At 46.4% G+C, this 25,332-nt stretch overlaps 1 protein-coding gene across 1 annotated transcript in view; it reads right to left on the bottom strand.

The window, feature by feature from the left end:
* The window catches only part of LOC142302805 (extracellular calcium-sensing receptor-like), a 32,776-nt gene extending 12,949 nt beyond the window's left edge, over positions 1–19,827 (bottom strand). The window contains exons 1-4 of the mRNA XM_075343917.1: positions 19,573–19,827; positions 2,629–3,462; positions 732–959; positions 525–648 (exon numbers count right to left, since the gene is read on the bottom strand). Of these exons, the coding sequence (XP_075200032.1) occupies positions 525–648; positions 732–959; positions 2,629–3,462; positions 19,573–19,827 (1,441 nt within the window). The remainder of the gene's footprint in view (positions 1–524; positions 649–731; positions 960–2,628; positions 3,463–19,572) is intronic.
* Positions 19,828–25,332: the final 5,505 nt, after the last annotated feature.

Here is a 25,332-nt window from a genome sequence, read left to right as displayed (position 1 = left end):
TATGTGTTCTTGGGCTACTGGCTGGCAGGTTGATTGACAATGCAGGCTTCCATGTTGGTTCTGGGAGGTGCTGATTACTCAAGTGTTCCATCTTCCTGATAATTGCTCTGCTTCTTTAGTGAGCATGCTCTCCCAGAACCTTGCCATTCATACATTCTGGTTCTGCAGTTGTGCTGTTGGTCTGTGTTTCTGCTAGCGTTCTGATCTTTGTTTCTTGATCCCGGACCGTTGCTTGACTCCTCTCTGCCCGCTCCCTGTTCCAGTTGTGACCTGCTGGCTTTTGACCTCGGACTGTTAACTGACCTTATCTCAGTTTACTCCTTGAACCTATTACATGCCCTCCATGAATTTTGACCCTTGGATTGTGACCTGACTAAGCTTCTGTGTACTCCCTATATCCATACCTGTCCTCTTGCTACCAGACCCCGGCTTGCCTGACTACTCTTCCATCTGTACCATCCATAAGTAGTGACTTGTACTACAGTTGACTTTGTATAACAAGAACTGTAAATACTCAGATATACCTGTTTGGTTGGATATTTCACCTTCTGAACAGGAAACACAATCATAGCAGCACATCGGTTGTCCTTCTCGAGAAGCTTTTCGTAATCCAGGGGGGCAGCTTTCACTGCATACTGAGTTGGGAACCTAAAGAATAAAATACTTTGTGATATCATGAAGCCAGCGTCTTCTGTTCAATGCCATTTTCTACCATTGGTATGATATTGTACCTCTTTGCCTCCAGTAATCCATTGGATGGCCGTGATATTGATACTCAGCTCATTTTTTTCATCTTGAAGTAAATTGTATCGTCCAATTGTCACAAATTTAATCCCACCGTCTGAGACCCTGTGCCAGTTAAGGAGGTCATAATCAGTTGGGGGATTTCCATTAGCATCAAAAAACATCTCTTCTCCTATTCGATTTTTGAAATTGACTCGCTTCAGATGGTAGAAGACCTGCAAACCAAAAATGCTTTATGGCTTTAGCTTACTGTTTGCCAAAAAATACAAGTAATACATACAATGACAACATAAAGTACACAAAGATAAGGACACTATGAACAGTTTAAGAACTTCTAATACTCAACAAAATAAGAACATTCCAGATAGACAAAAGTGTTAGGACACCGACATATCTTACTTCCAGTAGCTTTTATGACCTTCCATAGACATTAATATGAAGTCTGTTCCCTCTTTATAGCTATAACAGCTCTCACACGTTTGAGAAAGAATTTTTACAAGATTTTGGAAGAGTCTGATCCAGAAGAGCCTTTGTGAAGTGACACTTAGTTTGAGGAGAGGCCGAGCTCACAATCTCCATCTTAGTTTTTTTTCCAAAGGTATTGCATGGGGCTGAGAGCCAGGCTATGTGGGGCCAATTATGTTCTTCCAAACCAAATTCCTTCAACCATTTCTTCATGGACTTTGCTTTGTGCACCTGGCATAGCGATGGGGAACAGAAATGGATCCCAAACTCTTCACACAAAGCTGGAAACTACAATTGTCCTTAATGTCCTTTGCTGAAGCCTTAAAATGTCCCTTTTCTGGAACTAAGTGGCTGAGCATTATCCCTGCTCCATCAAAGTGTACAGCGAGCACAATGCAGTCAGGTGGGGAACGTTCTACATTCATCAATCTCAGACTTGTCCATCAGACGCAAAAAGAGAAGTGAGATCCATCACTGCACAGAACATGTCTCCTCCAGAGTCCAGTTTTGGTGGTGACTTTACACCGCCAAAGCCTTTTGCTTGGTGATGTACCGCTTGGTATTGTGTTTGGTGATATGTGGCTCGGCTTTGTGCTTGGTGATGTATGGATTGGCATTGTGCTTGGTCATGTACAGCTTGGCGTTGTGCTTGGTGATGTACGGCTGCAGCTGCTCAGCAGTGTTTGTGCTGATGTTACCAGAGGAGGTGTAGACTCTGCACTTATGGAATCAACAGTCATTGTGACTTTTCTGCCCTCTGCTCCTCAGCACTCGGCCCTCTGTTCTGTAAAGTTATGGGGTCTTCCCTTTACGGTTGAGTTGCTGCGGTTCATCCACTTCTCAAAGATACCACTCACAGGTGATGAGGGGAAATATCATGAACAAACTTGTTACACCGGTGGCTTATATTACAGTACCGTGTGGGCATATGTGAGCTCTGTACTACCAGCCACTCTGTCACATGGTAGTAAAGGCAGATGGCATGGAGGGGCCCAGTGGATTTACACCAGGGCTAATGGGTCAAATTGCTAATCAGTGGGGATGATAGCCCATATGTTAGACGCTGAGGGCTATGGGACTTAATGAGAAACTTAAATTCAATTTTTAAGATGTCTCCAATATTTTTATTCACATAGGGTATATTAATACACGTCATGGGCAAATAGTTACGATATCAAGCACAGAAATGTTTTAAGAAATCGTACTGTTGTTTTAGCCAACAATGCCCTGGAAAGGAAATGGGCCACCATTGTGCCGATACTGCATTTGTGTGGTTAATTTTAATTCAATGTTTTACTGATGATCAATGTCCGCCAGCTATTACCCTGTGCATTCACCTTACGTGAACACACAATTGACCTGTAAATAAGTCGACTATAATAACATATAACAGGTGGACAATCTGAAAAGAATCTTTACCTGCCATGGCTTTATTTTAGTCACTTCCCCACATTTATGACTTGTGATGGATTCCTGGTCCAGGGCACAGCTGAAGATCAGATTATGGATGGCATGAGCTACTGAGTAGACTGCACTGTATATTAAATATGGCATCCTGAAGTCATAGTCATTGTAGTCACTCTTGCTGTTCATGTATGATTTCAATTTCTCTTCTCCTGTGCACCACAAAGTCGTATTGTCCCCACTAGAGTCACCACTTGGCCAGCGACAGCCGAGAACGAGCTCCCAGAACTTCTCTATGAATATATCTTGAGGAAGTAAGGCAGCTGGTCGAAGTCCCAGCAAAAATTCTTTGAATCCCAACATCTCTATGTCATGTAGTATAAATCCAATGGTTCCAACCAATAAATGACTGTATCTTGTGATGGACAACACTGGTGAATTTGACCAGCCATTACTGGCGAGCCAGATTCTTTCCACATCCTTTTTCACTAGAAGCAGTTCCAACATCTGGTATATATGAGGGTCTCTGGAGAACAGAATGACAACTTTTGCTGAGGACTGAATAATAATGTTTGCTATGACCTGGAGTTTTGCTAAAGAAGTTCCTTGCCCAAATATCTCATGATAAGCAATGCATACACCCAACTTCTGCAGTTCTTCTTTGAGGATTTGCGACCCCAGAATTCCATAGTCATTATTGAGAGACAGCAAACCAACCCATTTCCAACCCATGAAGGAAACCAATTTGGCCAAGGCTTTTGACTGCTTGTCATCACCTGGTACAGTACGCAAAAATGATGGGTATAAAAGACGATTGCTCAGTGCATTTACGGATGCGGCATAGCTGACCTGGAATGATAGGACAAAAACAAGTACAATATTGTTCACAACATCAAAAATACGGACCTCAAATAATAATAAATGATAGGGATGAAAATAACATGTTGATCTCTTGTCCTCGACCCCAAATTTTTAGTCCACCTCTGTCAACTTTGTGCAGGTCTTGGGTTCTCCCGGTTCATGAGTGTAAGTCAACTGCTAGAGCAATTCGCAACGTAACTCTTGGGTGCACAACTATCAGAGACATCAATCAGCGAGAAGAGAACTGCTTCTGTCATGTTCTATTTCCTATAGACAATGCTCAGGTAATGCTGTGTAAAAAATAAAGCCTGCGACACTGCCCAGGAAGGCATTGACCCAGACTGGTGTGTGAGTGCTCACATAATAGCCAGGATCCTGAAAGATGGAGGTAGGTGCTTTGTCTACCTAGACCAATCACTGGTCTGACTACAATAAGAAACTAGGTTGTAAAGCATAAATTGTCTAATATAAAAGTTACCTATGGATAAAAACAACAAAAAGTAAAAAATATACCTAAAAAATTACATAAAAAAAACACAAAGGAAATTCTGTGATTCCAGAAAACTGTTCCACAGCCTGCAGTTTTTGCCACAGTGCTAACACCAGCCTAATATTGTACCTTAAAAGGAACCTGTCACCAGTTTGGTGACTATAAGCTGCGGCCACCACCAGTGAGCTCTGTATATATATATATTGTGAGGTAGCGTGGTCGGCTGCGCAGCAGAAGACACGGGATCCAGGCATTAAGTTTCACAGCACATGGTTTAATGTCCAAACAAGAATCCACACCAATATACATGTGCCTCTCCAGCAGAGAACTCAGGGAGTTGTGTTCACTCCCTCACACCCGGCACACCTGCCCTTGTTCCTGTTTCCATTTAACCCTTCCTTCAGCCTGTAGGAAAACAGCATTAACCCTAGAGTGGATTTACTTTCTATCATGGAGTGAGCACAACCGGGGCGAGACATACCGGCCGTCATAGATAACCCCGGTCACAGTCTCACATACCCCCCCCCCTCAGTTCAAGCGTGCGGGGTTGAACTCCCGCCATCAAACACGGCCCGCGGGACAAGGCATCGGCGTTGCCCTGCAACCCACCGGCCCTATGTTCAACCGTAAACCGGAAGTTCTGCAGAGAAAGGAACCACCGGGTAACCCGGGCATTCCGTTCCTTGGCGGACCTCATCCAGACCAGTGGAGAGTGATCCGTCACCAAGCGAAACTGCCGTCCCAGCAGGTAATAGCGTAGGGACTCCAAGGCCCACTTGATCGCCAGGCACTCCTTCTCCACTACGCTATAATTCCGCTCGGGAGGGGTGAGCTTCCTACTTAAGAAGGTGACGGGGTGTTCCTCCCCCTGTACCACCTGAGACAACACTGCCCCCAGGCCGACCTCTGAGGCGTCAGTCTGTACTATGAACTCCTTCCGGAAATCAGGGTGTACGAGAACGGGCTGTCCGCACAGGACCCCCTTCGGGGCCCGGAAGGAGTCCTCGGCCTGCGGAGTCCAGCGCACCATGACGGACTTCTTGCCTTTGAGAAGGTCCGTCAAGGGGGCTGATAGTCCCGCAAAATCCTTTACAAACCTCCTGTAGTACCCCACGATACCCAGGAAGGCCCTAACCTGCTTCGTGGTCAGGGGTCTAGGCCACTTCTGGATCGCCTCAACCTTGTTAATTTGGGGCTTAATCACTCCTTGGCCTATCACGTAGCCCAAGTAGCAGGCTTCCGTGAGTCCCAACGCACATTTCTTGGGATTGGCTGTCAATCCGGCTGTTCGAAGCGCGTCCACCACCGCTTGTACCTGTTCCAAGTGGGTCTGCCAATCGGAGCTGTAAATAATGATGTCATCAAGGTACGCTGATGCATACGCCTGGTGAGGTTCCAGCACTAAGTCCATCAACCTCTGGAACGTGGCCGGAGTGCCATGTAACCCAAAAGGCAAGACAACATAGTGGAAGAGACCCTCCGGCGTAACAAAAGCGGTTTTCTCCTTGGCGGACTCCGTCAATGGCACCTGCCAGTACCCCTTGGTCAGGTCGAGCGTGGTAAAATACCGCGCCTGTCCCAGCCTATCAATCAGCTCATCCACCCGGGGCATGGGGTAGAGATCGAACTTGGATATTTCGTTCAATCTCCTAAAGTCATTGCAGAACCTTAAGGAGCCATCGGGTTTTGGTATTAGGACAATCGGACTAGCCCATTCACTCCGGGATTTTTCGATGACCCCCAGGCGTAACATTGTCTTTACTTCCTCCGATATGGCTTGTCGTCGAGCCTCCGGTACCCGGTATGACTTCAGGCGTACCTTCAGGTGGGGCTCGGTAACAATATCATGTCGTATCAGACTGGTCCTACCGGGCAGCTCGGAGAAGACATCGGGGTTCTGCTGAACCAACCGTCTGGCCTCTCGCCTCTGAGTCTTGGTGAGGGCTTCTCCAATCCTTACTTCCGGTTCATCCTCTCCGGAGGTCGCTGGAGCCAGAGGAGAACGACCCGAAGAGGAGGGAGATGGGGAAAAAACAGCCATCAGGCTTTCCCGTTCCTGCCAAGGTTTTAATAGGTTGACATGGTATATTTGTTCAGGTTTCCGCCTACCGGGCTGCAATACTTTATAGTTAACCACCCCGACTCTTTCCTTTATCTCGTAGGGGCCTTGCCACTGAGCCAGGAATTTACTCTCCGCCGTGGGGATTAATACCAACACCCGGTCCCCGGGTTTAAAGGTCCGCACGGTGGCTTGTCTATTGTAGCGGCCGCTTTGCGCGGCCTGAGCCTCCTGTAAATGCTCCTTCACAGTTGGCATGACCGCGCTTATGCGGTTCTGTATACCCAAAATGTGTTCAATCACACTTTTATGGGGGGTGGGCTCTTGCTCCCATGTTTCCTTTGCCAGGTCCAACAATACCCGGGGATGTCGCCCGTATAACAATTCAAAAGGCGAAAACCCCGTGGATGCCTGTGGCACCTCACGGATGGCAAACATCAAATAGGGAAGCATCATATCCCAGTCTTTCCCGTCTTTTGAAATTACCCTTTTTAGCATGGTTTTCAGGGATTTATTGAAACGCTCGACTAAACCGTCCGTTTGAGGATGATACACAGACGTACGCAACTGCTTGATCTGGAGTAGCCGGCATAGCTCTTTGGTCACTTTAGACATGAATGGGGTCCCCTGATCCGTAAGGATCTCCTTGGGCAACCCCACCCGGCAGAACACAGCAAACAACTCCCGAGCTATAAGCTTTGCTGCAGTATGTCTGAGAGGTATCGCCTCGGGATACCGGGTGGCATAGTCAACGATCACTAGGATGTGTTGGTGCCCTCGAGCGGACTTTACGAGGGGCCCCACCAGATCCATCCCTATCCGTTCAAAAGGGACTTCTATAATGGGTAACGGTACCAACGGACTGCGAAAATGGGTCAGGGGTGCGGTAAGCTGACACTCCGGGCAGGTTTCGCAGAACCGTTTTACCTCCCCAAAGACTCCGGGCCAATAGAACCTTTGCAATATTCGCTCCTGCGTTTTCTTGACCCCTAGGTGGCCACTCATCAGGTGTTTATGAGCCAAGTCGAGGACCCGCCGACGATGCGGCTGGGGTACCACCAACTGCTCTACCCCCACGCCCCGTATTTCATCTACCCGGTAGAGTAAATCCTGCTTAAGAGCGAAATGGGGGTACCTTACCTGGGCACCGGGCAGCTGTGCCACCCCGTCAATTACTGTCACCCGACTCCGGGCATGTATTAATGTAGGGTCCTGGAGTTGGGCAGTCCCAAACGTATCCGGGGACGCCTCCAACTCCGGGATGGGTTCGACCGTCTCAGCCTCTCCTGCCAATACCTCTAGGGGCGACCTATCGGGTTCACATTCTGTCCCTATCATGGGGACCCCTACGGCAGGTGTCCCGGATTCAGGATTGTAGGGCTCAGGTCCCGGACTGACCAATATCTGAGGAGACTTAGGGGGTCCCTTCCATAAAGTCCAAAAATAGGGCAGATCCCTTCCTAGGATCACGTCATAAGGAAGAGTGTTAAGAAGTCCCACCTCATGTTGCACCTGACCGCAAGGGGCTGTGATGGTGACAATCCCCGTGGGATAGTCTCGGCGGTCCCCATGTATGCAAACCACCCCCACGGTACGTCCTGTGGCCTTTACTTTAGCCCTCAAGGTGGATCGCACAAGGGTCACTAAGCTTCCGGAATCCAACAATCCTGTAACCGGACATCCATTCACCTGTATTTGGCACAAGTGGGGCTCCGTCTCTGGGGAGACCAGGTCAGCGGTACACACCACCTGAGCATACATTGAACCCCGCCGGGTAACCCCACAATCCATGGGCTCCGTGGTGAGTGGACACTGGGCTTCCATATGTCCCACCCGCTGGCACCGCCAACATCTAATGGGGACGGAAACCCCCTTGACGGGTTGTCGTTTAGGGTACAGAACCTTCCGGACCTCAGGATTGGCGGCCGCGGCCTCAGGCGGGACGGTAGGGGACTCCTGCACCGTTGTCGGCGGTGGGTCCTTGGCCCTAGGCTTGGAGGGGCCGGACCGACGGGCGGTACGCAGAGTCTCAGTGTCCCGTATCAAGTCCTGCGTAGCCACATGCCGCTCTACCAGGGACACTAATTGGTCCAGGGTACTCGGGTCACCCTGTCCTTCCCACCGTTGAACGGTGACGGGTAAAGTGCGCACAAAACGATCCACTACTACCCTTTCCACCATCTGCGCCGGGCTCAGAGTGTCAGGCTGCAACCATTTTTTTACAAGATGCAACAAGTCATAGGCCTGGGAGCGTACGGGTTTGGCTTCCTCATAGAACCACTGATTTACCCGCTGAGCCCGTACATAGGTATTCACCCCCAACCGTGCCAGTATTTTGGCTTTTAGGGTCACATAGTCAATGGCGTCCTCGGTACAGAGGTCCAGGTACGCTTTTTGGGGTTCCCCCGTCAGATAGGGCGACAATACCTCAGCCCACTGGGGGGTCGGCAGCTTTTCCCGCTCGGCCACCCGCTCAAACACCGCCAGGAACGCTTCCACATCATCCCCCGGGGTCATCTTTTGCAACGCTTGTCTCACCGCTTTCCGGACGCTGCCGTCATCACCCGGTCCCGGGGTTGTTGCTGCCGGTCCAGCACGGATCGACTTGGCCAGGAGAACCATCTGTTCTTGATGTCTTTGTTCCTGCAATTGTAAGGCTTGCTGCTGACGTGCATTGGCCTGAACCAGCTGTTCTTGGTGCGATTTCAAGGATTGGAGCAGGTGTGCATTGGTGTGTTGCTGCTGTGCATTAGCTTATTGCTGCTGTGCATTAGCCTGAGCCAAATGCTTTAGTATGTCCTCCATGGCGTCGCTAGGTTTGGGCCGTAGTATAGCCGCTTGAATCCAGGACATGTGCTACCGGGTCACCAGAAAAGGAAGCTACACCTCACCGGCCGGGATGCCCGCACTCTCCACCATATGTGAGGTAGCGTGGTCGGCTGCGCAGCAGAAGACACGGGATCCAGGCATTAAGTTTCACAGCACACGGTTTAATGTCCAAACAAGAATCCACACCAATATACATGTGCCTCTCCAGCAGAGAACTCAGGGAGTTGTGTTCACTCCCTCACACCCGGCACACCTGCCCTTGTTCCTGTTTCCATTTAACCCTTCCTTCAGCCTGTAGGAAAACAGCATTAACCCTAGAGTGGATTTACTTTCTATCATGGAGTGAGCACAACCGGGGCGAGACATACCGGCCGTAATAGATAACCCCGGTCACAGTCTCACAATATATATATATATATATATATATATGAGCTCTGTATATAAGAGCTCACTCCATGCTGCATAATATATAAAAACACTTCTATGATACTCACCTAAGGGGTGGTCCCGTTCGATGTGTCACTGCTCTCCAGCCCGGCGCCTCCTCCCTCTGGTCCGGCACCAACTGTCTGCTGTGATCTCCATCCTCCTTCTACCCAGGCCAATATGAATGATGCTTCTATGTCATCCACACAAGCCAAAATTGCAGTCCTGCACAAGCACACTTTGATTCATCCTGCTGAAGGCAGATCACAGTATCTGTAATGCACAAGCACGAGGACACGAGTAAATGTTTAAACCGCACGCTCATGCGCACTCCAATACTTTGATCTGCCCTGAGCAGGACAGAGAGAAGTGCACCTGTGAAGGACCTGAATGACGACTAGTGTGGTTGACATAGGACATGTTATGAACAAGGGCTTCTGAAGGAGGAGGACGGCGATCGCCGCAGAGAGGAGGCACCGGACCGGAGACCAGCGACACCCATCGGACCAGACCACCCCTTAGGTGAGTATTTTAAAAGTTTTTTCTTATGTTCTACACAGTGGTCTGGGCTCTTATATACAGTATTCTGGAATGTTGCATCTAAGAGCCCACTGGTAGTGGCCGCAGATTATAGTCACCAAATATGGTGACAGGTTCCCTTTAAATTTATCAAAATGAAAGGGAAAAGATTTAAACCTAAACTTAACATCTTTCCGACATGTGAACTACAATTCAGGAGTGGACACAGACAGAAGAGGGCCCCTGTGGAAAAACAATATACAGACCCTTTGTAATCCAATAGCTCATATTTCACAATTCCACCTGCTTTACCGGTAGAAACAGGCCCCCTTACCTCCTGGGCCCAGGTGCATCCGCACAGCTTGTACAAATGGTATTTTTGTCCTTGACCTACATGTATATGACACATTGAGTGCCGATGTATGGAGTGAATTTAGTAGATAACCCTGCTCCATTCCTGAAAGAATCCAGCCGTGTTACACAGTCGGCATCTAGCTAGCTCCAATGGATGCTTTTTAGCTGCTTACGTGCCGCAGTTAAGACACGCAGTCCCAGTGGCACGCTTAAATGCCGCTGTTAAAGCATTCAAATTGTCTCTCCAGTAAAGGAGACAAACTCTAGCACAGCGCCACCTATTGGAAGTAGCGATCCTAAAAGTCACAAGTGGATCTTCAACAATCCTTTGCAATATGACTCAGGATATATAAGCCAGATCAGCATCCCAATTTGCAGACACGGTGTTTCGGGGTGCTTGCCCCTCGTCAGTGCAAAGTATGGGGGTGTCTGATCTGGCTCATGAGAAAGCTATGTGGGGACCACGGGGGAACACTATTCTCCTTAAGGAGACTTTGCAAGCCAGTCTGGCTGCCAGGTAAGGGGACTTATAGCTGCAATGCCCCTCTGGGAAATATTCAAATTGTCTCTCCAGTAAAGGAGACAAACTCTAGCACAGCGCCACCTATTGGAAGTAGCGATCCTAAAAGTCACAAGTGGATCTTCAACAATCCTTTGCAATATGACTCAGGATATATAAGCCAGATCAGCATCCCAATTTGCAGACACGGTGTTTCGGGGTGCTTGCCCCTCGTCAGTGCAAAGTATGGGGGTGTCTGATCTGGCTCATGAGAAAGCTATGTGGGGACCACGGGGGAACACTATTCTCCTTAAGGAGACTTTGCAAGCCAGTCTGGCTGCCAGGTAAGGGGACTTATAGCTGCAATGCCCCTCTGGGAAATATTCAAATTGTCTCTCCAGTAAAGGAGACAAACTCTAGCACAGCGCCACCTATTGGAAGTAGCGATCCTAAAAGTCACAAGTGGATCTTCAACAATCCTTTGCAATATGACTCAGGATATATAAGCCAGATCAGCATCCCAATTTGCAGACACGGTGTTTCGGGGTGCTTGCCCCTCGTCAGTGCAAAGTATGGGGGTGTCTGATCTGGCTCATGAGAAAGCTATGTGGGGACCACGGGGGAACACTATTCTCCTTAAGGAGACTTTGCAAGCCAGTCTGGCTGCCAGGTAAGGGGACTTATAGCTGCAATGCCCCTCTGGGAAATATTCAAATTGTCTCTCCAGTAAAGGAGACAAACTCTAGCACAGCGCCACCTATTGGAAGTAGCGATCCTAAAAGTCACAAGTGGATCTTCAACAATCCTTTGCAATATGACTCAGGATATATAAGCCAGATCAGCATCCCAATTTGCAGACACGGTGTTTCGGGGTGCTTGCCCCTCGTCAGTGCAAAGTATGGGGGTGTCTGATCTGGCTCATGAGAAAGCTATGTGGGGACCACGGGGGAACACTATTCTCCTTAAGGAGACTTTGCAAGCCAGTCTGGCTGCCAGGTAAGGGGACTTATAGCTGCAATGCCCCTCTGGGAAATATTCAAATTGTCTCTCCAGTAAAGGAGACAAACTCTAGCACAGCGCCACCTATTGGAAGTAGCGATCCTAAAAGTCACAAGTGGATCTTCAACAATCCTTTGCAATATGACTCAGGATATATAAGCCAGATCAGCATCCCAATTTGCAGACACGGTGTTTCGGGGTGCTTGCCCCTCGTCAGTGCAAAGTATGGGGGTGTCTGATCTGGCTCATGAGAAAGCTATGTGGGGACCACGGGGGAACACTATTCTCCTTAAGGAGACTTTGCAAGCCAGTCTGGCTGCCAGGTAAGGGGACTTATAGCTGCAATGCCCCTCTGGGAAATATTCAAATTGTCTCTCCAGTAAAGGAGACAAACTCTAGCACAGCGCCACCTATTGGAAGTAGCGATCCTAAAAGTCACAAGTGGATCTTCAACAATCCTTTGCAATATGACTCAGGATATATAAGCCAGATCAGCATCCCAATTTGCAGACACGGTGTTTCGGGGTGCTTGCCCCTCGTCAGTGCAAAGTATGGGGGTGTCTGATCTGGCTCATGAGAAAGCTATGTGGGGACCACGGGGGAACACTATTCTCCTTAAGGAGACTTTGCAAGCCAGTCTGGCTGCCAGGTAAGGGGACTTATAGCTGCAATGCCCCTCTGGGAAATATTCAAATTGTCTCTCCAGTAAAGGAGACAAACTCTAGCACAGCGCCACCTATTGGAAGTAGCGATCCTAAAAGTCACAAGTGGATCTTCAACAATCCTTTGCAATATGACTCAGGATATATAAGCCAGATCAGCATCCCAATTTGCAGACACGGTGTTTCGGGGTGCTTGCCCCTCGTCAGTGCAAAGTATGGGGGTGTCTGATCTGGCTCATGAGAAAGCTATGTGGGGACCACGGGGGAACACTATTCTCCTTAAGGAGACTTTGCAAGCCAGTCTGGCTGCCAGGTAAGGGGACTTATAGCTGCAATGCCCCTCTGGGAAATATTCAAATTGTCTCTCCAGTAAAGGAGACAAACTCTAGCACAGCGCCACCTATTGGAAGTAGCGATCCTAAAAGTCACAAGTGGATCTTCAACAATCCTTTGCAATATGACTCAGGATATATAAGCCAGATCAGCATCCCAATTTGCAGACACGGTGTTTCGGGGTGCTTGCCCCTCGTCAGTGCAAAGTATGGGGGTGTCTGATCTGGCTCATGAGAAAGCTATGTGGGGACCACGGGGGAACACTATTCTCCTTAAGGAGACTTTGCAAGCCAGTCTGGCTGCCAGGTAAGGGGACTTATAGCTGCAATGCCCCTCTGGGAAATATTCAAATTGTCTCTCCAGTAAAGGAGACAAACTCTAGCACAGCGCCACCTATTGGAAGTAGCGATCCTAAAAGTCACAAGTGGATCTTCAACAATCCTTTGCAATATGACTCAGGATATATAAGCCAGATCAGCATCCCAATTTGCAGACACGGTGTTTCGGGGTGCTTGCCCCTCGTCAGTGCAAAGTATGGGGGTGTCTGATCTGGCTCATGAGAAAGCTATGTGGGGACCACGGGGGAACACTATTCTCCTTAAGGAGACTTTGCAAGCCAGTCTGGCTGCCAGGTAAGGGGACTTATAGCTGCAATGCCCCTCTGGGAAATATTCAAATTGTCTCTCCAGTAAAGGAGACAAACTCTAGCACAGCGCCACCTATTGGAAGTAGCGATCCTAAAAGTCACAAGTGGATCTTCAACAATCCTTTGCAATATGACTCAGGATATATAAGCCAGATCAGCATCCCAATTTGCAGACACGGTGTTTCGGGGTGCTTGCCCCTCGTCAGTGCAAAGTATGGGGGTGTCTGATCTGGCTCATGAGAAAGCTATGTGGGGGACCACGGGGGAACACTATTCTCCTTAAGGAGACTTTGCAAGCCAGTCTGGCTGCCAGGTAAGGGGACTTATAGCTGCAATGCCCCTCTGGGAAATATTCAAATTGTCTCTCCAGTAAAGGAGACAAACTCTAGCACAGCGCCACCTATTGGAAGTAGCGATCCTAAAAGTCACAAGTGGATCTTCAACAATCCTTTGCAATATGACTCAGGATATATAAGCCAGATCAGCATCCCAATTTGCAGACACGGTGTTTCGGGGTGCTTGCCCCTCGTCAGTGCAAAGTATGGGGGTGTCTGATCTGGCTCATGAGAAAGCTATGTGGGGACCACGGGGGAACACTATTCTCCTTAAGGAGACTTTGCAAGCCAGTCTGGCTGCCAGGTAAGGGGACTTATAGCTGCAATGCCCCTCTGGGAAATATTCAAATTGTCTCTCCAGTAAAGGAGACAAACTCTAGCACAGCGCCACCTATTGGAAGTAGCGATCCTAAAAGTCACAAGTGGATCTTCAACAATCCTTTGCAATATGACTCAGGATATATAAGCCAGATCAGCATCCCAATTTGCAGACACAGGTGTTTCGGGGTGCTTGCCCCTCGTCAGTGCAAAGTATGGGGGTGTCTGATCTGGCTCATGAGAAAGCTATGTGGGGACCACGGGGGAACACTATTCTCCTTAAGGAGACTTTGCAAGCCAGTCTGGCTGCCAGGTAAGGGGACTTAGAGCTGCAATGCCCCTCTGGGAAATATTCAAATTGTCTCTCCAGTAAAGGAGACAAACTCTAGCACAGCGCCACCTATTGGAAGTAGCGATCCTAAAAGTCACAAGTGGATCTTCAACAATCCTTTGCAATATGACTCAGGATATATAAGCCAGATCAGCATCCCAATTTGCAGACACGGTGTTTCGGGGTGCTTGCCCCTCGTCAGTGCAAAGTATGGGGGTGTCTGATCTGGCTCATGAGAAAGCTATGTGGGGACCACGGGGGAACACTATTCTCCTTAAGGAGACTTTGCAAGCCAGTCTGGCTGCCAGGTAAGGGGACTTATAGCTGCAATGCCCCTCTGGGAAATATTCAAATTGTCTCTCCAGTAAAGGAGACAAACTCTAGCACAGCGCCACCTATTGGAAGTAGCGATCCTAAAAGTCACAAGTGGATCTTCAACAATCCTTTGCAATATGACTCAGGATATATAAGCCAGATCAGCATCCCAATTTGCAGACACGGTGTTTCGGGGTGCTTGCCCCTCATCAGTGCAAAGTATGGGGGTGTCTGATCTGGCTCATGAGAAAGCTATGTGGGGACCACGGGGGAACACTATTCTCCTTAAGGAGACTTTGCAAGCCAGTCTGGCTGCCAGGTAAGGGGACTTATAGCTGCAATGCCCCTCTGGAAATATTCAAATTGTCTCTCCAGTAAAGGAGACAAACTCTAGCACAGCGCCACCTATTGGAAGTAGCGATCCTAAAAGTCACAAGTGGATCTTCAACAATCCTTTGCAATATGACTCAGGATATATAAGCCAGATCAGCATCCCAATTTGCAGACACGGTGTTTCGGGGTGCTTGCCCCTCATCAGTGCAAAGTATGGGGGTGTCTGATCTGGCTCATGAGAAAGCTATGTGGGGACCACGGGGGAACACTATTCTCCTTAAGGAGACTTTGCAAGCCAGTCTGGCTGCCAGGTAAGGGGACTTATAGCTGCAATGCCCCTCTGGGAAATATTCAAATTGTCTCTCCAGTAAAGGAGACAAACTCTAGCACAGCGCCACCTATTGGAAGTAGCGATCCTAAAAGTCACAAGTGGATCTTTAACAATCCTTTGCAATATGACTCAGGATATATAAGCCAGATCAGCATCCCAATTTGCAGACACGGTGTTTCGGGGTGCTTGCCCCTCGTCAGTGCAAAGTATGGGGGTGTCTGATCTGGCTCATGAGAAAGCTATGTGGGGACCACGGGGGAACACTATTCTCCTTAAGGAGACTTTGCAAGCCAGTCTGGCTGCCAGGTAAGGGGACTTATAGCTGCAATGCCCCTCTGGGAAATATTCAAATTGTCTCTCCAGTAAAGGAGACAAACTCTAGCACAGCGCCACCTATTGGAAGTAGCGATCCTAAAAGTCACAAGTGGATCTTCAACAATCCTTTGCAATATGACTCAGGATATATAAGCCAGATCAGCATCCCAATTTGCAGACACGGTGTTTCGGGGTGCTTGCCCCTCGTCAGTGCAAAGTATGGGGGTGTCTGATCTGGCTCATGAGAAAGCTATGTGGGGACCACGGGGGAACACTATTCTCCTTAAGGAGACTTTGCAAGCCAGTCTGGCTGCCAGGTAAGGGAACTTATAGCTGCAATGCCCCTCTGGGAAATATTCAAATTGTCTCTCCAGTAAAGGAGACAAACTCTAGCACAGCGCCACCTATTGGAAGTAGCGATCCTAAAAGTCACAAGTGGATCTTCAACAATCCTTTGCAATATGACTCAGGATATATAAGCCAGATCAGCATCCCAATTTGCAGACACGGTGTTTCGGGGTGCTTGCCCCTCGTCAGTGCAAAGTATGGGGGTGTCTGATCTGGCTCATGAGAAAGCTATGTGGGGACCACGGGGGAACACTATTCTCCTTAAGGAGACTTTGCAAGCCAGTCTGGCTGCCAGGTAAGGGGACTTATAGCTGCAATGCCCCTCTGGGAAATATTCAAATTGTCTCTCCAGTAAAGGAGACAAACTCTAGCACAGCGCCACCTATTGGAAGTAGCGATCCTAAAAGTCACAAGTGGATCTTCAACAATCCTTTGCAATATGACTCAGGATATATAAGCCAGATCAGCATCCCAATTTGCAGACACGGTGTTTCGGGGTGCTTGCCCCTCGTCAGTGCAAAGTATGGGGGTGTCTGATCTGGCTCATGAGAAAGCTATGTGGGGACCACGGGGGAACACTATTCTCCTTAAGGAGACTTTGCAAGCCAGTCTGGCTGCCAGGTAAGGGGACTTATAGCTGCAATGCCCCTCTGGGAAATATTCAAATTGTCTCTCCAGTAAAGGAGACAAACTCTAGCACAGCGCCACCTATTGGAAGTAGCGATCCTAAAAGTCACAAGTGGATCTTCAACAATCCTTTGCAATATGACTCAGGATATATAAGCCAGATCAGCATCCCAATTTGCAGACACGGTGTTTCGGGGTGCTTGCCCCTCGTCAGTGCAAAGTATGGGGGTGTCTGATCTGGCTCATGAGAAAGCTATGTGGGGACCACGGGGGAACACTATTCTCCTTAAGGAGACTTTGCAAGCCAGTCTGGCTGCCAGGTAAGGGGACTTATAGCTGCAATGCCCCTCTGGGAAATATTCAAATTGTCTCTCCAGTAAAGGAGACAAACTCTAGCACAGCGCCACCTATTGGAAGTAGCGATCCTAAAAGTCACAAGTGGATCTTCAACAATCCTTTGCAATATGACTCAGGATATATAAGCCAGATCAGCATCCCAATTTGCAGACACGGTGTTTCGGGGGTGCTTGCCCCTCGTCAGTGCAAAGTATGGGGGTGTCTGATCTGGCTCATGAGAAAGCTATGTGGGGACCACGGGGGAACACTATTCTCCTTAAGGAGACTTTGCAAGCCAGTCTGGCTGCCAGGTAAGGGGACTTATAGCTGCAATGCCCCTCTGGGAAATATTCAAATTGTCTCTCCAGTAAAGGAGACAAACTCTAGCACAGCGCCACCTATTGGAAGTAGCGATCCTAAAAGTCACAAGTGGATCTTCAACAATCCTTTGCAATATGACTCAGGATATATAAGCCAGATCAGCATCCCAATTTGCAGACACGGTGTTTCGGGGTGCTTGCCCCTCGTCAGTGCAAAGTATGGGGGTGTCTGATCTGGCTCATGAGAAAGCTATGTGGGGACCACGGGGGAACACTATTCTCCTTAAGGAGACTTTGCAAGCCAGTCTGGCTGCCAGGTAAGGGGACTTATAGCTGCAATGCCCCTCTGGGAAATATTCAAATTGTCTCTCCAGTAAAGGAGACAAACTCTAGCACAGCGCCACCTATTGGAAGTAGCGATCCTAAAAGTCACAAGTGGATCTTCAACAATCCTTTGCAATATGACTCAGGATATATAAGCCAGATCAGCATCCCAATTTGCAGACACGGTGTTTCGGGGTGCTTGCCCCTCGTCAGTGCAAAGTATGGGGGTGTCTGATCTGGCTCATGAGAAAGCTATGTGGGGACCACGGGGGAACACTATTCTCCTTAAGGAGACTTTGCAAGCCAGTCTGGCTGCCAGGTAAGGGGACTTATAGCTGCAATGCCCCTCTGGGAAATATTCAAATTGTCTCTCCAGTAAAGGAGACAAACTCTAGCACAGCGCCACCTATTGGAAGTAGCGATCCTAAAAGTCACAAGTGGATCTTCAACAATCCTTTGCAATATGACTCAGGATATATAAGCCAGATCAGCATCCCAATTTGCAGACACGGTGTTTCGGGGTGCTTGCCCCTCGTCAGTGCAAAGTATGGGGGTGTCTGATCTGGCTCATGAGAAAGCTATGTGGGGACCACGGGGGAACACTATTCTCCTTAAGGAGACTTTGCAAGCCAGTCTGGCTGCCAGGTAAGGGGACTTATAGCTGCAATGCCCCTCTGGGAAATATTCAAATTGTCTCTCCAGTAAAGGAGACAAACTCTAGCACAGCGCCACCTATTGGAAGTAGCGATCCTAAAAGTCACAAGTGGATCTTCAACAATCCTTTGCAATATGACTCAGGATATATAAGCCAGATCAGCATCCCAATTTGCAGACACGGTGTTTCGGGGTGCTTGCCCCTCGTCAGTGCAAAGTATGGGGGTGTCTGATCTGGCTCATGAGAAAGCTATGTGGGGACCACGGGGGAACACTATTCTCCTTAAGGAGACTTTGCAAGCCAGTCTGGCTGCCAGGTAAGGGGACTTATAGCTGCAATGCCCCTCTGGGAAATATTCAAATTGTCTCTCCAGTAAAGGAGATAAACTCTAGCACAGCGCCACCTATTGGAAGTAGCGATCCTAAAAGTCACAAGTGGATCTTCAACAATCCTTTGCAATATGACTCAGGATATATAAGCCAGATCAGCATCCCAATTTGCAGACACGGTGTTTCGGGGTGCTTGCCCCTCGTCAGTGCAAAGTATGGGGGTGTCTGATCTGGCTCATGAGAAAGCTATGTGGGGACCACGGGGGAACACTATTCTCCTTAAGGAGACTTTGCAAGCCAGTCTGGCTGCCAGGTAAGGGGACTTATAGCTGCAATGCCCCTCTGGGAAATATTCAAATTGTCTCTCCAGTAAAGGAGACAAACTCTAGCACAGCGCCACCTATTGGAAGTAGCGATCCTAAAAGTCACAAGTGGATCTTCAACAATCCTTTGCAATATGACTCAGGATATATAAGCCAGATCAGCATGCTGTTAAAACATGCAATTCCAGTGTCACGCTATTTCATGTGCCCATAACTCAAACTTCCAGAAGGTGGTCATGAGGTGCTGATGGGTTGCCCCATTTTGATATTCCTTTGAAGCCCATCGACCATGATTTTTTTTACTGCATTCTGTAATACATGGGTCTAAAAAAGAGCAAAAACATTTTTTTTTTAAAAAAAATACTAGAAATTAAATAAAAAAATAAATAAATCATCCCCGGCTACTTCAGAGAAAAATCAAAGTTATGGTTTTCAGAAAATGTTAACTAAAAATAATTTTTTAAAAAAATGTTTCATATTTTTTCACCATTAAAAAAGTAAAATTATGCAAGCTTGGAATCAGATTCCACTATACAGATCTGGATAATCATGATATCATGTCATTTGTACAGCATAATAAATACCACTAAAACTATCCCCATATCATCCCCCCACCCAACCCAAACAAACATGGCAGAGTTGTGTTTTTATTCACTTACTAACAGAACAATAATAGGCCTAATAATAACCCTTCTTCAGGATACACAGTTTTAGCTGTTTTACTTTGACATGAGGTCCACACCTGGGGATACCGGTAGACACCCAATAATGCAGCCATTGCTATGGACAGAAGTGATATTGGGTCACCAATGATGGCGAGAGGCACCTTCTCGTTACACTGATAGTTTGGAATCGCATTGTCTTCTCCTGTCAGGGCAATAAATGTCTCCCACAGGGCACGGGACATGTGTGCACAGTTATCAAACAACTGGAAGCCCAGAGTGATGTTAGGGAGCAGGACGTCATTGGCGTTTATCTCCTCAATGGCATAAACCATTGCTTGAAGCAAAGTGTAGGAAATAGTGCTGTACCTGAAAGACAAGAGGTGATCACTAGCAAGTTCAGATAGAAAGACATAGATGATACATAGACAGACAGATAGTACAGATGATCAAAAGTTTTCGAATTCAACAATACTATTTTCCTGACAATTTGTTTTGGGGAAAATTTCAATACTCCAAAGTCTCCAATTGTCCTGAAAAGACATCTGTTACCCCCTGAGGTCAGCTAGGACTGTATCCAATCACTTTCATGCTCGTTAGCGCAAACACAGCCTTAAGGCCCTGTTACACGCTACAATTTATCTGATGATATGTCGTCGGGGTCACGGATTCCGTGATGCACATCCGGCATCGTTAGCGACGTCGTTGTGTGTGACACCTACGAGCGACTCCGAACGATCGCAAATAGGTTGAAAATCGTTGATCGTTCAGTTTCAGAATATTGTTCATCGTTTGGAACGCAGCAGACATATTGCTACATTTGACACACTGCCAACGAAGAACAATATCCACACGAACGCCTTGGTCAAACAATATATCGCTGAACAATGCTGCGTCGTTTGTGAGATCGTTGCATGTGACCGCTAATAAACGACCTATGAGCGATCTCGGCAAATCGTAACTACGATCTGGGCATGTCACATCGCTAATGAGATCGTCAGATAAATTGTAGCGTGTAACGGGGCCTTTAGGCCTCCTTCAGACATACGTGTCTCCGGTACATGTGACATCCGTTTTCACACGTACAGGAGATACTAACAAAAGTAGACCCATTAAATTCAATAGGCTGCGTGTTTTCACATGGACCGTGTGTCCGTGTGGAGCCTACGTGTGTCCGTGTGCTCCACAAGTAGACATACAGTTAGGTCCAGAAATATTTGGACAGTGACACAATTTTGGCGAGTTGGGCTCTGCATGCCACCACATTGGATTTGAAATGAAACCTCTACAACAGAATTCAAGTGCAGATTGTAACGTTTAATTTGAAGGTTTGAACAAAAATATCTGATAGAAATTGTAGGAATTGTACACATTTCTTTACAAACACTCCACATTTTAGGAGGTCAAAAGTAATTGGACAAATAAACCAAACCCAAACAAAATATTTTTATTTTCAATATTTTGTTGCGAATCCTTTGGAGGCAATCACTGCCTTAAGTCTGGAACCCATGGACATCACCAAACGCTGGGTTTCCTCCTTCTTAATGCTTTGCCAGGCCTTTACAGCCGCAGCCTTCAGGTCTTGCTTGTTTGTGGGTCTTTCCGTCTTAAGTCTGGATTTGAGCAAGTGAAATGCATGCTCAATTGGGTTAAGATCTGGTGGTTGACTTGGCCATTGCAGAATGTTCCACTTTTTTGCACTCATGAACTCCTGGGTAGCTTTGGCTGTATGCTTGGGGTCATTGTCCATCTGTACTATGAAGCGCCGTCCGATCAACTTTGCGGCATTTGGCTGAATCTGGGCTGAAAGTATATCCCGGTACTCTTCAGAATTCATCCGGCTACTCTTGTCTGCTGTTATGTCATCAATAAACACAAGTGACCCAGTGCCATTGAAAGCCATGCATGCCCATGCCATCACGTTGCCTCCACCATGTTTTACAGAGGATGTGGTGTGCCTTGGATCATGTGCCGTTCCCTTTCTTCTCCAAACTTTTTTCTTCCCATCATTCTGGTACAGGTTGATCTTTGTCTCATCTGTCCATAGAATACTTTTCCAGAACTGAGCTAGCTTCATGAGGTGTTTTTCAGCAAATTTAACTCTGGCCTGTCTATTTTTGGAATTGATGAATGGTTTGCATCTAGATGTGAACCCTTTGTATTTACTTTCATGGAGTCTTCTCTTTACTGTTGACTTAGAGACAGATACACCTACTTCACTGAGAGTGTTCTGGACTTCAGTTGATTTTGTGAACGGGTTCTTCTTCACCAAAGAAAGTATGCGGCGATCATCCACCATTGTTGTCATCCGTGGATGCCCAGGCCTTTTTGAGTTCCCAAGCTCACCAGTCAATTCCTTTTTTCTCAGAATGTACCCGATTGTTGATTTTGCTACTCCAAGCATGTCTGCTATCTCTCTGATGGATTTTTTCTTTTTTTTCAGCCTCAAGATGTTCTGCTTCACCTCAATTGAGAATTCCTTAGACCGCATGTTGTCTGGTCACAGCAACAGCTTCCAAATGCAAAACCACACACCTGTAATCAACCTCAGACCTTTTAACTACTTCATTGATTACAGGTTAACGAGGGAGACGCCTTCAGAGTTAATTGCAGCCCTTAGAGTCCCTTGTCCAATTACTTTTGGTCCCTTGAAAAAGAGGAGGCTATGCATTACAGAGCTATGATTCCTAAACCCTTTCTCCGATTTGGATGTGAAAACTCTCATATTGCAGCTGGGAGTGTGCACTTTCAGCCCATATTATATATATAATTGTATTTCTGAACATGTTTTTGTAAACAGCTAAAATAACAAAACTTGTGTCACTGTCCAAATATTTCTGGCCCTGACTGTAACTGTTGGGTGTCACACAGACCCCACACTGATGTGATCTGTGTGACATCAGTGTGACACGCACCGGAGAAAAGCACCTTTCTGTGAAATAAAATGAATTTCTCCACTCACCTTCTCCAGCACTGCTCTCTCTGCCACTGCTGTTACTAACTTCCGACCCCCACTCATTATGCTCATCTCATATTCACTTCACCGAGGACCGGAAGCAGCAGCAGCAGGGAGTTAACAGGGTCGGAGACCGCAGAGTAAAAGACATCAGCACCACGGAGAGCAGTGCCAGGGACAGGTGAGCATAAAGTTCCTGTTCTCCGTGTGTTATCACGGATAGCACACGGAGAACACTCATGTACCAAAATCACAGCACACGAAGGGCCATACGCACCTTTTACTCGTCCATGCAAAACATGTGTGGTTTTTCGCGGATGTGTGAAAGAGGCCTTAGTAATGTTAAAGTGACCTCACCGTAGAGACAGATGGTAACTCAGTACTAACCAGCCGCCCATAAAATAACACAACGTAATGTGAGACATTTCAAGTTTTTAACATAAAAAAATTATCTAACAATAATGCTCCATAGTAAATTGTAATCAGGCAGACCGTTCTGTGCAGAACACTGACTCTCAATGACGGCGTCACTGTCAGAGGTAACATCATCCTGCTGTGACTCAGATGAGTGATCTGCCGTATATTCCATAATGTCCCCAAATTCTTCAACACAGATAAGTTTTACACAGGCAGATGAGGGAAATTTGTACCTGTGTTTTATTGCGCAAATGGCTAATGCCAGTGGAGGTCATACTGCTGCTGCTAGCAGCTCCCACATTCTTAGCTGTAGTATTTTTTTTTCTCTTTTACACTATTGCATCCATGTAATTGCCACTTTTCTTTTATTATACATTTTGTACCACCTATAATTAACTTTTCAAAATCCTTTCAAACCCAATATTTCATAGCTTGCCAAAAATGATGTAATGAGAAATACTATGCAGGTACTCTTCCAAAAAGCCAGCTCCTGAAACAGGGTGCTCTGCTAGCATTGGCTTGTACCAAATAAAGAAAATATTAGTACAAAGGCTGAAAATTCCTGCTAGGGCTTATTTAAGGGTAGGGCTTATTTTCAAGATAACTGTAGTTACATAGTTTGAAAAAGACTTAGGTTCATCTACTTTAACCTTCTTCCACCAATTATATATTTTTGTCTGTCAATAAATAATTTATAACAGAAAATGTTCTAGTATTTGCCCTTACTTCCTCTTGTGGTCGGCATTCCACCGTCTGACTGCTCTAACTATAAAGAACCCTTTGCTATTTAGCTGTAGGAGTCCTCTTTCTTCCCCCCTGAGTGCCCCCAGGTCCTTAGTACTGTCTTTTGAAGGATTAAGTCATGTGCCAGTCCTTTATATTGACCACACATGTATTTATACATATAAATGAGATCTCCTCTGAGTTGTCTTTTTTCTAAGCTAAACAAATCCAACTTTTCCCACCTCTCATCATACGGGCGGCCTCCATCCCTTGTAATAATCTAGTTGCCACCTTTGAACTGCCTCTAACTTCTGAATATCCTTTTTAAAATGTGGAACCCAAAACTGGATGACAAATATCCTAGATGTGGATATATTCTAGATGTGGCTTACAAGTGATTTATAGAGGGGTAACAGTATGTTGGGACCTAAGTTCTAATCTCTCTTTTTGGACACCCTTAAATTTTGTTTGCTTTAGCAGCTGCTGCTTGACATTGAGTGCTGTTGCTCAGCTTATTTGTAACCAGAATACCCAAATCCTTCTCCTGTTCTGTAGTCCTGAGTTTACTTCCATTTAATGTATACGCAGCAATAATATTACTCCATCCTAGCTGTATTACTTTACATTTATCAACATTATATCTCATTTGCCAAGTGTCTACCCATTCTGACATCTTATCCAGATCGCTTTGTAATATTGTACTATCAAGGTCCATTTTTAATATCCTACATAGTTTGGTGTCATCAGCAAACACTGACACTTTACTTTCAATCCCATCCACAAGGTCATTAATAAAGAGATTTAAAAGAATTGATCTTAGCACAGATTCCTCCGGTCCCCATTACTGAATATGTTTAATATTCTCAGATGCAGACATACTTCTTCTTGTGCTAAATTAGTTATCTCTGATGGTAAACTTTGATTTTTGCTTTGTTGCATGGTCCCTTTAAAAGTCAGTTCCTTGGTGAACACAGATAAAAAGTGCCTGTTTAATATCTCAGGCTTGTCTTTGTCCTCTATAATTGTCCTGAAATTATTTTCCAAGGGGCCAATACCATTTGTTATTTTGGCATTGATGTATTTATAACATTTTTTAGGATTTACTTTAATTCCCGTGCCAATTTGTGTTTCAGTAGCTAATTTTGATAGCTTGATTTCTGTTTTGCATTTCCTATTGAGACTTTTATACTCCTGATATGCTATTTCTGTATTCTCATTTTCAAGATTTAATACCCATTATTTTTGTCTTATTATACTTTGTACAGTCTTATTTATCCATAGTGGTTTCTTTTTATTCCTGGACATTTTTTTGCTAGCCGGTATAAATTTTTAACAGGACTCTAGTAGTATATCTTTGCGGTATCCCCAGTTACCATGACATGGTCCCAATCTACACGGTAAGCTCTTCCATAATTTGTTTAAATCAACTTTCCTAAATTTCCAGGTTTTAGCATTTCCCTTTTTCAAATATTCTATTGAATATTACATTAAAGCTTACCATATTATGATCGCTAGTGCCCAAGTGCTCCCGGACCTGTAGATCTTATATTATATCTGGTCTATTTGGCAGGACCAAATCCAGAAAATTATCTCCCCTCGTCAGTTCATCTACCATCTGAGAGAGGTAGTTGTCTTGAATAGTAGATAAGAACTTACAGTTTTTAGCACAAACAGTGAATGTCTGGATAGTTAAAATCCCCCTTAATAAGGCTTTGATTATTATTATTATTATTATTATTATTAT

This window comes from Anomaloglossus baeobatrachus, chromosome 4 (genome assembly GCF_048569485.1).
Source record: "Anomaloglossus baeobatrachus isolate aAnoBae1 chromosome 4, aAnoBae1.hap1, whole genome shotgun sequence".
Taxonomy (NCBI): domain Eukaryota; kingdom Metazoa; phylum Chordata; class Amphibia; order Anura; family Aromobatidae; genus Anomaloglossus; species Anomaloglossus baeobatrachus.
This window is presented reverse-complemented; position numbering and strand designations above follow the sequence as displayed.